The 13,024-nt window shown below is 35.5% G+C and overlaps 1 protein-coding gene across 1 annotated transcript in view; it reads left to right on the forward strand.

Moving 5' to 3' along the window:
• KCNH8 (potassium voltage-gated channel subfamily H member 8) overlaps positions 1–13,024 on the forward strand; it is a 384,704-nt gene that overhangs the window by 233,578 nt on the left and 138,102 nt on the right. Inside the window, exon 6 of the mRNA XM_004603820.2 lies at positions 8,091–8,248. Within this exon, the coding sequence (XP_004603877.2) occupies positions 8,091–8,248 (158 nt within the window). The remainder of the gene's footprint in view (positions 1–8,090; positions 8,249–13,024) is intronic.

Genomic DNA, 13,024 nt, shown 5'->3' on the forward strand with positions numbered 1-13,024 from the left:
GTTGTTCGCTTTTGTCATTGAATATTTTTGTTTCGGTTTAGTGTTGGGTCTTGGTCCAGACCCAGCAGTATTCTGGATTTATTCCTGGCCCTATGCTCAAAAATCATGACTGGCAGTGCTCAGGCAACCGTATGTGGTGCCAGAGATGAAACAAACCAACCCCATGAAGACAAGCTCCTTAACCACTGGAGGATCTCTGTTCCCTAAATGTAATCGCACTTAAAAATAGTTTCTTCCTGGGACTTCTGCCCTGTGCATCGAGTCATTATGTAAATCATATTCCCTATCATTGGTTGTTGATTGCAGTCATTCTTAAAACTGTTAGTCCCTCAAATCTGTTCATTAACCAGCTTCCACTTTCTATCTCAAATTTGTTGTGACATCACACCATTGAAAGTGTCACAAATATCAGGGTCGGGGAGTAGTATCTTGGGAACATTTAGTCAGCAGCTCATTTTAAATATTTAAATATCTCCTCTCCCATATTATAGTATATTCATTATATTTTAAAGAAATAGCTAAATGAAGATATTCGCTGTCTAAATGTACACTAAATGTACTATATTTAGCTCAATTTTTAATAAGTATTGTAAATTATTTTTAAATTATTTTACCAGATTTTAAATCTGGTATGCAGGCTAATAAATTCAGTGTAAACTATAGCAAATCTACTTTCTTTTAAAATTCTTACTAGAAGATTTTTTTTACTTATTATTAAGTGAGGTGTATTTCTATTATGTTTCTCATTTCTTTTGAGTACAGAAGTTTCTTAGTTTGATGTAGTTCCATTAGTTTATGTTTGCTTCATTTGCATAGGCCAGTGGCCTTATTTGAAGATACTTCTAGCGTTAAACATCATGAATTATTCTTCTAATATTTTCCTCAATATAGCTTATAGATTCAGGTCTAATATCATGGTCTATAATCCATTTTGATTTTACTTTTATGCACAGTGTTAGAAAGGGGTGATTATTTTTTTGTATGTGATCAATCATTTATTCCAACACCAGTTGTTAAAGTTTTCCTTGCTCTACTTCATCACTGTCTCTATTAACATGATCATGTGATTTTTTTATCAATGTGGTTTATTACATTGATTTATTTGCATATATTAAGCCATCTTTGCATATCCCAAATCAATCCTACTTAGTCTTGATGTATTATTTTTTGATGTTATTAAATTGGTTTGATAATATTTCATTGAGAATCTCTGCATATGTGCTCATCAGGGATATAGGTCTTTATTTTCATTTTTTGTTTATCTCTGTCTGCTTTTGGTATCAGAATAATGTTTCCCTCATAGAACTATTTTCAAGGAGATAAGATTAAGAAATAATCAGATTTAAGCCAGATAGTACAGGGGTAGATAGTATAGTGCTTACCTAACTTGCTAATCCCAGTTCAATTTCCAGTACCATGTATGGTACCCACACACAAACAACCATGATCATTAACTGTGATCAATAATGATGATGATGATGATGATTAATGTTTAAACTAAGAATGTACACAGTTATCTATTATTTGTCCTAATTTTAGTCATGCTTATATAAAACTCACATACAAAAGAGTAAATTAATTATCTTGTTGAGTAATTGAGTATTATCAAAGTCAGAGAATTCAATTACATTGTACCTCATTTCAGTGAGATATATGATAATCAATTCTCTAAAATTATATAAACTACAGAGTTTGTATGCTAATTTTCTTTTCCACTATTTCTCTACTCATTACACATGTCACCAGTGCCCAAGAGATTGTTTATGAATCCACAAAACACAAAACACATTAAGATTTTAGGTGCTAATATTTACATGGAATGAGTTCTGAAGATTTCTGAACAGTACCACCACATCCTTATCAGTCTACAGAAAGTAGAGTGACTCGTCCATTGTCCCTGAACAAAAGCTATTCCTTGTATTTCTAGAAAAAGCCAGTTTATTTTTTCACATTCAGTTTTGTAGCTCTGACTGTATTCTTTTATTTCGATGGAGCGAATGCTGACTCTGTTGTAAGGGTTACAGACAAATGCATTTTCCTTGAACCAAGATACTGTGATTCCCTGAGATATATATTTGAAAGTTAGCAAAGCTTCAAGATAATGAAAATAGATGAGACTGAATGTGCAAAGTAGTAATGTCTCTTTGTTGCTTTTTATCTTCATGACTTTAAACAATTTCCTTGTGTCTCCTGATATATTGCTAAAATGAAGATGCTAGTGTTGGCATGGAACCACACAAGCTAACAAATGTGAAGGATTATTTTGTTTGGGGATTTTTCCACATTATTATTACTAAACACTGATTTACAAAGATACTCATAGTTGAATTTTAGATATACAATATTGCAGAACATATCCCGCCACCTCCATCCACCAATATACCCAGATTCCCTCCCAAACCTCCCCCCCACCCCCCGTGAACCTCCAGCCTGCCCTTTTGACAGGTACCTTTCTGAGTTTAGTTGGTAAGGTTTGGATCTCTTGATTTCAGTGTTATTGACTCTGGTTTGGATGTTTGTCTCTTATCTTTCCTTGACACAACTTTTGTACCTTAATCAAGTGACCTGGACTCTGTTGCTTCTCTCTGTCTCTTCTACTTCTCCCCTACACTCTCTTCTTCTCCTCCATATACTCTGGGGCCAAGGTTAAGTTCAGGGCATCCCTCTTTAAAACATTGCATTCCCTCATTCAATTATTCTAAATACCACATATGACCAATAATATCCTGTGTTTATTCTTCATCTTGTGTCTTATTTCATTTAACATGGTGTCTTCCAGTTCCATACATGTTGCCACAAATTGCATGATTTCATCACTCCATGCAGCTGCATAGTATTCCATTGTGTGTGTGTGCGCATGTATGTGTACATACCAGATTTTCATGATCCACTTATCTGTCATTGGACATCTAGGTTGATTCCAAATATTAGCTATTGTAGTGAGTGCTGCAATGAATATGCATATGTTCTTTTGAATGAATGTTTTTCTGCCCTGGGGCTAAGTACTCAAAGGTGGAATTGCTAGGTCACATGGGAGATCAATTTTGAATTTACAGAGAACCCTTCATACTATTTTCAATAGGGGTTAGACCAGACAATATCCCTACTAGCAGTGGAAGAAGGTTCCTTTTCCACCACATACCTGTCAATGGAAACTATTTCCAGTATTTTATTTATGTGCCTTTCTTACTGGCATAAGATGATAGCTCATTGTTATCTTGATTTGTATTTTCCTAATAATAAGTTATGGTGAGCATTTTTTTCATGTATCTGTTGGCTATATGTTGGTTTTATTCAGAGAAATGTTTGTTCATTTTATCTCCCCATTTTTTTGATAGGGCTTTTAGATTTTTGTTGTTGTTGATCTTTGTGAGTGCTTTATAAATCCTGGATATCAATCCTTTCTGATGTGTTGAGTACAGATATTTTCTCCTATTCTGTTAGCTGTCAGTTAGTTTTAGCCCAAGTTTCTTTTGCCCTGCAGAAACTTTTAAGTTTGATGTAGTCCCATTTGTTTAGTTTTGATTCTGTTGCCTTTGCCAATGGCATCATACCATCGAAGACTCCTTTGAGGTCTAAGTCTTGAAGAATTCTGCTTATATTTTTCTCAGTGTACTTTATAGATTCAGGTGTGATCTCAAGGCCTTTGATTCACTTTGGGTTAACATTTTTGTAAGGTGTGAAATATGGATCCAGCTTTTTTACTCGCATGTGGTTATCCAATTTTCCCAGCACTATTTGTTGAAAAGGTTATCTTTATTACATTTCATGCTCTCATCTCCTTTGTCAAAAAATAGTTGACCATGTATATGGGGAGTTATCCTTGGATATTCTATTCTGACCAGTCTATATTCCAGTACCATACTGTTTTGATCTCTGTGGCTTTACAATATCGGTTCAAGTTAGGTAGTGAGATGCGTCCCAGTTTCTTCTTTTTCAGTATGGTTTTGTTTATGTGGGGTCTTTTATGGTTCCACACAAACTTTATAATTCACTGTTCTAAGTCCTTTAAATATGTTGTCCTATTTGGATAGGGGTTACATTGAATCTATATAGTAGTTTAGTTGAGATAGACATTCTGACAATGTTGATTCTTTGAATCCATGAGCATGGAATGGAAATGTTCTTCCACTTCTATATCTTGAATTTTTCTTTAGATTTTTCTTTAGATTAAATCTAAAATCAATATATCTTTTAAATCTAATTAATTTAACTATATAACAGATTACCCATATAAGTTCTTTTTCTTTTTTCAAAAGTCTGAGCTTCTCTCTTATTCTTTAGTCAACCACATAATTAATCATGTACCTTTTAACTTTTTTTCCACGTCTGTCAGTCTTAAGTTCATTCATTTCTCAATTCAGCGGAGTGCCCTCAGGTCTGCAGATGATGTCAAAGCATTTTCTATGAAATTTGTGGTGCTGCCTAATTGGTCAGTCAAAATGCAAGGGATTGGTCCCTTCAACTTTACAGTGAATTTATAGTTTTACATCAGGCTGTATTGTAGATATCACACACAAGGTGACTAGTAAATAACTGAACTTCTCCCTTTAGATAGAAATATAAATGTCTAACCTGAGTTTTCTCCAAAATTATGAGGTTTTAACCTCAGTTTCAATATTTTACGACCTGACCTATGAAATTTCTTTGCCAAAAAATACACGCATGAACCTAAAAGTTTCAACAGAAAGAATGAAAAATTTCTCTGCTACCAGAACAACCAGAGGGAATTCCATGCTGAGTTCCTGGGTCTTTGTGGATAGATACACTGGTATTTTGCCATGACAGCACTTGGCACTGGTATCATATCTTGAATTGTTTCTGTCATTTGTGAGTGGATATTGGAGAGTACCCACAACCATCATCCATTCATAGCCTCACTATTAAGAATGAAAATATTTCAATATTTTTGTTTTTTAAAAAATTTTTGGGTCACACCTGGCAATGCTTACAAGTTACTCCTGGCTCTACACACAGGAATTACTCCTGGCAGTGCTCGGGGGACCATATGGGATGCTGAGGACCAAACCCAGGTCGGCCACATGCAAGGCAAATGCCCTACCCACTGTGCTATTGCTCCAGCTCCTCAATATTCTTACTTTTGAAAAATATGAGAATTTTAATGAAGCTAGTGTGAAAACTTAGAACTTAGATCATTTACCAGAGTCTAGAAAAACTATTACTTTCTATTGAATGGCATAAACCTTGCTTCCACATCTATATGCCATTGTATGAAGGCACAAAATACTCAAAATACTAAGCAGTTTGGGAGCTTTGGGGTTTGTGTTTTGCCTTTAATTCATTGAGATATTTAATCATGTGCATGTGCTTCAGTTTTACTAACTGTTGTGGCCCTGGACAAGTCTTTTGCCCTTTTTGGGTTGTCTTTTTTTCCTGATCTGTAAAGGGAATAATAAAGTTCCCATCTCTTAGCATTTTTGTTTGAAGTCAGAGCTAAGGTCCAGATAAGTATTTGACTCATGCTAATAATGTATATGTTATAGATAATAATATAATAGCAATCTGTCTTTTTATAATTCCTAGATTATCTCACATCATGAGGTTATAATGAGAACCAAAGGATATAATAAACAGATTTTATTGCTCTACAGTAAATTACCATAAAATTAGCAGCTTAAAATAATATCAGTTTATTACCTCAAAGTTTTTATAGGTCAGATGTCCAGGCCAACTTAACTGGATTTTCAGCTCCAGACTTCACAAGGCTGAAATAAATCAAAGTGTCAGCTAAGTAGTGTTCCTGAGAATTCATTTCCTTTTCAGTATAGTATGAGGCCCCCTATTTCTTGTGAGTTCTCTATGACAAGTTTATCTTAGCAACTAATGACTACCCTCCATTCCCTGCCTGTGCTCTTCTCTGTGACAAGATAGTTATATTCTTCCAGGAAGTATATGATTCACTAATTAGTTACCAATGCTTTGTCACCAGCTTGAACAAACTTTAATGGTGAAGCACTTACCTGATTAGGTCATGTTTCCCAGGATGAAGTCCTGCGAACCATACGGCACACCATCATGGCTCAAGAGGTAGATCAGGGACTGGAGCAATAGCACAGCAGTACGGCGTTTGCCTTGCACACAGCTGATTTGGGTTCTAATCCCAGCATCCCATATGGTCCCCTGAGCACCACCAGGAGTGATTCCTGAGTGCAGAACTGGAGTAACCCCTGTGCATGGCCGGGTGTGACCCAAAAAGCAAAAAAAAAAAAGGTAGATCATATGATAGTAGGACTTATAGCAAGATCAGGAATCTACTAAAAAATTAACTTCCACAAATATCAATATGAAGCTAAAGTAAAAATAATATGCAATTAGGAAGTATGCGTGATAGTAATTTTTATAATCAAGACTGTGATATCAACAAATTCTTTTAAAAAATTTTGGGCCACATCTGGCATTGCTTAATTCTTGCTCCTGGCTCTGCCTCAGGAATTACCCCTGATAAAGTTTTAGGGACCATGTAGGGTGCCAGGGTCAGCTGCATGCAAGATGTGTATCTTACCTATTGTACTATTTTTTCAGCACTGATATCAACAAATTCTTTACCTTAGAAAATACCTTCAACTATATTCAGTGGTCTAGATTATCTGTAAAGAGGTAATTCACTTCCTAAGTATGCAACTCAAAACTTAAGATTTGCTTCATAATTCTGTGAGTTCCTTATTTTCTTTCAGATCCATTTACTGTATTCTCTCCTTTGATTCATACATTGCCTTATCATGACACTTTTCTCAAAACAAAGTCCTATGGAGAAATACCTTTCTTTAGGGTCAGTCTAGAAGGTTCAACTATAATCACGTGTAGGGGAAATTGCACACCAGTTCTGAAATTCTCTGTGATTTAGTACTACTCAGTTCTAAAACAAATACTGAAGATGTTAGTCTTCCAGTTTTTTCTTATGATAATTAATCCATGACCTAAGAGAACAGGCTCATAAATGTTTATTCATAGGCAGTGGTGGTGAGCCTAGAGGTTCTACACTGCCATGACTTTCATTAGAGGGCAGCAAATGTTGTCAATAGTTCGGGGCTGGAGCCATAGTACAGCAGATAGGATGTTTGCCTTGCATGCTGCCAACCCGGGTTTGATCTTGAGCATCCCATACGGTTCCCCGAGCTCTGCCAGGAGTAATTCCTGAGTGCAGAGTCAAGAGTAACCCCTATGCATGGCTGGGTGTAACCCAAAAAAGAAAAAATATGTTGTCAATATTTTGATAAAAATGTATAATATAAATAAACAAAATATTATGTAAAATTAAAAAACAATAATAGAATTATTATTAGGTTAAAAGTAATTACTGATTAAAATGAAATTGGGAAACTGAGTTTAGAAATACAAACAAGACATCCCTGGCACTTTGTAAATTTTAGTGACTTCACTTTGGTGTTGGCAAAGGTATAGTAATTTTGTACATCAAAACCATAAAAATCAACACTATTGTTACATAAATTACAAATGGTTTTTAAATTTAAATTAAAATACTAGTGCCTCAGCACAGGGAAAAATTTCCTATCCTTGTAGCAATTAGTAAAATTTTTGCATGCAGAATAAAGCAGTACTGTTCAAAACTGAATATGAACTACATTTGATACCTGTGTTTAAAAAGAATTCTGTCATTGCTTTCAATACTAGCTTGGATGAATTCAATTACCTCACTAAAACTTCATTTTTTTATACTCTTTGTAACCACAAATTTGAGCAATAACCTATGTTTAAAACAATGTTAGGTGTCTAGTGAGGTTTTGTAAGTTATGACTATTGTTATGGATATTGCCATTTATGTGAATTGTGTCAACATGCAGCAGACATTAGAATATGTTACATACCTAGTAATATTAAATATGACTTTCTTTATCCTTATTCAGTACCTGTTAAGTTGAACTGGATTTGTCAAGAATCCTATTTCAAATATTATTTGAAATATGTTGAGGTTACTATTTATCTGATTTTTGCTTAATTTGTTACAATTTTCTTCTCACCTCCCTTTCTGCCTTTTTTCTCTCTACCTTCCTCCATTCTTTCTTCTCTACTTTGTTCCTTTCTTCTCCTTATCATTTTTCTCCAAGCAGATATTATTTTAAATTTTCGAACAACCTATGTCAGCAAGTCTGGTCAAGTTATCTTTGAAGCGAGATCAATTTGTATCCACTATGTCACAACCTGGTTCATCATTGACTTAATCGCTGCCCTGCCTTTTGATCTCCTGTATGCATTCAATGTCACAGTGGTGAGTACAGAATTCCCTTTTGCACGACCTTTAAGAGTGGCCCTGCCTGTCTGTTTATTCTTCACAGGTACAGGTTTTAAATGTTTCAGACAATTTGTGTGCTCAAAGTTTTGTGTCCTCTTTAATAAAGATGTCAGAATTTTCTATGATATGTTAGACTAGATTCTTCAGCTTAGGAAATTATTTCTTTTTGAAATGTGTTCCATTTCCAGTTAATTAAATACTGAAAATGAACCAGAATTTACAAAATAACTTAAGTTTATCCCTGATATTTGACTAATAATACTTGAAAAAGAAGCCATCCATAGAAATATATATGTATATATATATATATTTATAAGCATTGCTTTATATTATCTAGACAGAAGTCTGCCTGGAAAATTTAATGGAGATTTTAAAAGAATTATTTTATATTTCTCACCTGGAACTCCCTTTTGCTCATCTCCCAACAGGAAAAAGGCATGTTAACTTATAGTAGTGCTATTTTATTATTTAGTCATCGATATTCTAAAAGCACTAAGTGCTTTCTTATTTAAAAAAATACATTTAAGAAGGCAAAATAACATTATTAGACTATCAATGCAATTTGCTTTTAGACGATCAAATTTTAGCAGGCAAAAATTTACTAAACATTGTACAAGTTAAACATTCTTTAGTCAGCTGATAACCCCCTGTGAGAATTATATTCTGTATCAAGAATTTAAATGCATAGTTTTCAAGAATACATTGATTTTTCAGATATAGTTTTTTTTTTATTAACTCCAGAATAATGATCGAATTGTAATCTTGACTCCTTAGAACAGATTTTCAAGCTGTTAATTGTCTGACGAAAGTAATTTATCTTTATTGTTTTTAAGTTGGAAGTTGATAATGCCAATATCTTTAAGAGATTTATAATTCAACTAAAAGAAAAGCTCTAGGGGAAAATCTAGTACATAATATCAATCAGTGCTACATTGAATTGTTATCCAGGCTTTTTTGAAAGTGCTTTTTAAGATAGAAGTTGCCTAGATAAATGTACTATAATGAAAGTGTAATGACTTAAGTCTTTTTGCAAGACTGCAAAAAAAAAAAATCTAGAAGAAGTGCATGATATACAGAATGCTAAAAAAAAATCATTTGCAAGTTCTCTAGGAGAATTATTAAATAAATGATGTTTAACAGACTGTCCTCTAAATCAATTTGCTGCTTTTCCACTAAATACTAATATTTATATATTTTTTCTTTATGCACTAAAATTAGAGTAATTTTGAATATCATATGTATTATGTAATTGCAATTAAGTAAAGCAATATATGATATATCTATATATCATTAATATGCACATCTAAAACTAGCATGAGTAAAGGACTTTTGAAAATATTTTTATGAAGCATAAATACCGGTACATTTCTACTTCTCTCCTGCTCCCTTTTTTCTTTTTGATGTGGAAATATGCCATAATTACATTACCAAAAAAAATGCAAGATATCAAGGAACATCTATGTGTGAACGAAAGAAAAAAAGAGGATGGAAGGAAAAATTCTTTTCTTCAGGGATAGATTTTCCAGTCTTCCGGGGAGTGAATGAAGGATCATTTAACAAATTATTTAACAAATAATTGCTTTTCCTAAAGAAATTAATTAGATGAAATATTCTCTATTTGAGCAAAACAAAAAAGAATTGTTCTTAGTATGATACTCACTTCTCAGGAAAATGTCAGCTATGGGAGATACAAGTTCTACAGTTATTACACAGCACAGATTTATATAAAGAAAGTTGGGGCCAGAGCAATAATATAGCAGGCAAAGCATTTGTCTTGCATGCAGCTGACCGAAATTCAGTCCCTAACACCACATATGGTCTTCCAAACCCCGCCCAGGAGTGAATGCAGAGCTAGGAATAAGCCCCGAGCATTGCTTGGTGTTACTGAAATTTTTCAAAAAATTAAAATTTAAAAAAATTTAAAAGTAAGGAACAGTTATTCTTCAAGATCTAAATTGTGTCCAGCTATGTATATTATCTTCGGCTCTTTCTCCAGTTGTTGGTAAGAGCTTGCACATTTATTAAGATCTTTTATGTGTAAGTAACTATGCCGTGACACTTAGACACTAAATTATGAATGAGACATAGAAAGTGTGACAGTGCAAAAAAGTAAAGGTGTGAATCCCAGTTTTATGACCTGAGTGAATTCCTTGGGGAACTTAAAGTAGCATTAAAACCTAAAAGGAACCTAGGGATTCTTTTTTTTTTTCTTTTTGGGTCACATCCAGCGATGTTCAGGGGTTATTCCTGGTTCTGCATTCAGGAATCACTCCTGGTGGTGCTCAAGGGACCGTATGGGATGCCAGGGATCAAACCTGGGTCAATTGCGTGCAGTGCAAATGCCCTACCGGTTGTACTATTACTTCAGCCCCGAGCCTATGGATTCTTAACAGTATTTTTGAGAAACTCAAAAAGGCAACATCACTATAAAATATTTTGCTAAGTGCCTGAGATCCAGGAAGTTGCCATGCTCATTTGGTAACAGGGAAATTGTCATTTGCTAGTTACTTGATATATACATCACTAACTGGCATGTATCTATAATTAGCCTATCATTCTCATCAGTGAAAATTTCATAATAACCTCCCAAGAATTAAAAAAAAGTTTTCCTTTTTCAGGTTATATATTACCGTCTGAATCAACAGGGTCTTTTCTGTCATGCAACAAACTGTCACTATAAAACTGTCTCCCATTGCTCATGGATTTGCTTGAGTGGGCACCAGTAACGTCTCCATTGTGAGACTTGTTCTTACTGTTTTTGGCATATCGAATACGCCATGGGTAGCTTGCCAGACTCTGCCGTGGGGGCGAGATACTCTCGGTAGCTTGCCGGGCCCTCCGAGAGGGGCTGAGGAATCAAATCCAGGTTGGCCGCATGCAAGGCAAAGCCCTAACCGCTGAGCTATCGTTGGGCAAATTGTATGGAAAATTTATAAATGTTTGCCAATGGTGATTGTTGCCCAACAATGTGAATATAATTCATGCCATTAACTGTACGCTTTAAATGATTTGAATGCTACATTTTTTCTGTGTATATTTAGTAGAGTAAAAATAACACCTCTGCCACACAAAAATCTAAGAATTAACAAGACCTGTGAGCCACAAAGGTGAAGACTCGGCAAAGTTTCCTCCTTGGGGTCAGACAGTCTGACTCAGCTGGTTAATCTCAGGATATAGTTAAGCTCTTCTACCTCAAGTTGGCTTTTCAGATTGTCAACATTAGTTTGCCCCTTCCTCAAGTTTCTGCAGGCACCACTGTCTTATGATTGATCCTATTGACTTCAATGTGATAGCCACCTAAATTGACCAATCCTCGTACCAGTTAAGCACCTCAAGGGTGGGATCTTTCCAAGACCTGAGATGTGATTGGTTGTTTTTTTAGATGGACTCTTATAACACCTTGTAGTTTTCCTTCCCATAAGGCTTCTGTATTTTAACTAATATCTTGAAGAATGCGCTTTCTTCCCAACAGACAGCAAGATCTCTAAGGACAGAGGTTGTGTTGACTTTTTTCTGGATTCCCCTCCACCCACATAGTAGAGATGACAAATGTTTAGAGAAAAATAAGGGTCAGGTAGATAGCTTCAAGGGCTAGAGGTTTACGAAGGGTTTACCGATGTGGTTTACCAATGTGGTAAAGTTGTCCTCATCTGAAACCAGCTTGTCATGAAAGCAAAGAATATAATCCCAGGCCAGGAGGAAGAAGGGGGGAAGTTCACTTTTCAAAGTCCCTCTTCCTTCTGTGATGTTAAAAGGCGAGAGTTGGTTGGTGATATTTTTGTTGAATAACATTTGTCTTTGCATAGCTTTGAAAGAACGCTTTGGAGGGCAAAAAGGTGTGGTTTGTGTATGCTTAGAGGGGTAGCAGCGAGGAGGAGTTTGTACTCAGACATTGACAAACCATGAAAATATGCACACCCCCGTCCTTCTGTCTGGATTTGTCTCAATGCTGAATATTACCCTAGGTGGTGATACACATGGATAGAAGATATCAGGCAACTTGGAAATTCTTCATTGTTGCAAACCACAAAAATTTGGGGCTTGTGTTATCTAGGTTATAATGAGAACCTGCCAGGGAAAAATTCAGACATACAAATCTTTGTGCAAACTACCTTGAGAGTCTTAAGCTGACAAAAGCCAGAGCAAAGTCTGAAATTTTGTACCCATAATTGAGACTCTGGATCTTCAGAGATTAGGTACTAGGGCTGTAGGAGGGCTTAGATTTCCCACACAGGCCCTTCTATGTGTGGGCTAGAAGCATTATACTTTGTTCTGTAGGCCTCCCTTGTCATTCAACAAAAAGGAGCAAAAATTCACATTTATAACATGAAACTGTTGGTTCTGTTGGGAGCAAGCATAATCTTTAAAAGTGCCATCAGAATCACCAGGGCTTCCTCATTCTGGACACATCCATTCTTGTGGCTGCTCTTCAGATGACTAGTATTCTTGTGGAAGGCATACCCCACTGTCTTTTTTGGTCAGAGAATTGGGAGACTGCTTCCATCCACATTTTATATTTAAATGGTGTCTTTTGTTCTGGGACTGCTATAACAAAACATCAGGAATTGGGTGATTTAAAGAACAGAAAATTAATTCTGACAGATCTGTAAATTGGGCTGGAGCGATAGCACAGCGGTTGGGCTTTCGCCTTTCACTCAGCCGACCCGTGTTCGATTCCTCCACCCCTCTCAGAGAGCCCGGCAAGCTACCAAGAGTATCGAGCCCACTTGGCAGAGCCTGGCAAGCTACCTG

The sequence above is a fragment of the Sorex araneus genome, chromosome 4 (genome assembly GCF_027595985.1).
Source record: "Sorex araneus isolate mSorAra2 chromosome 4, mSorAra2.pri, whole genome shotgun sequence".
Taxonomy (NCBI): Eukaryota; Metazoa; Chordata; class Mammalia; order Eulipotyphla; family Soricidae; genus Sorex; species Sorex araneus.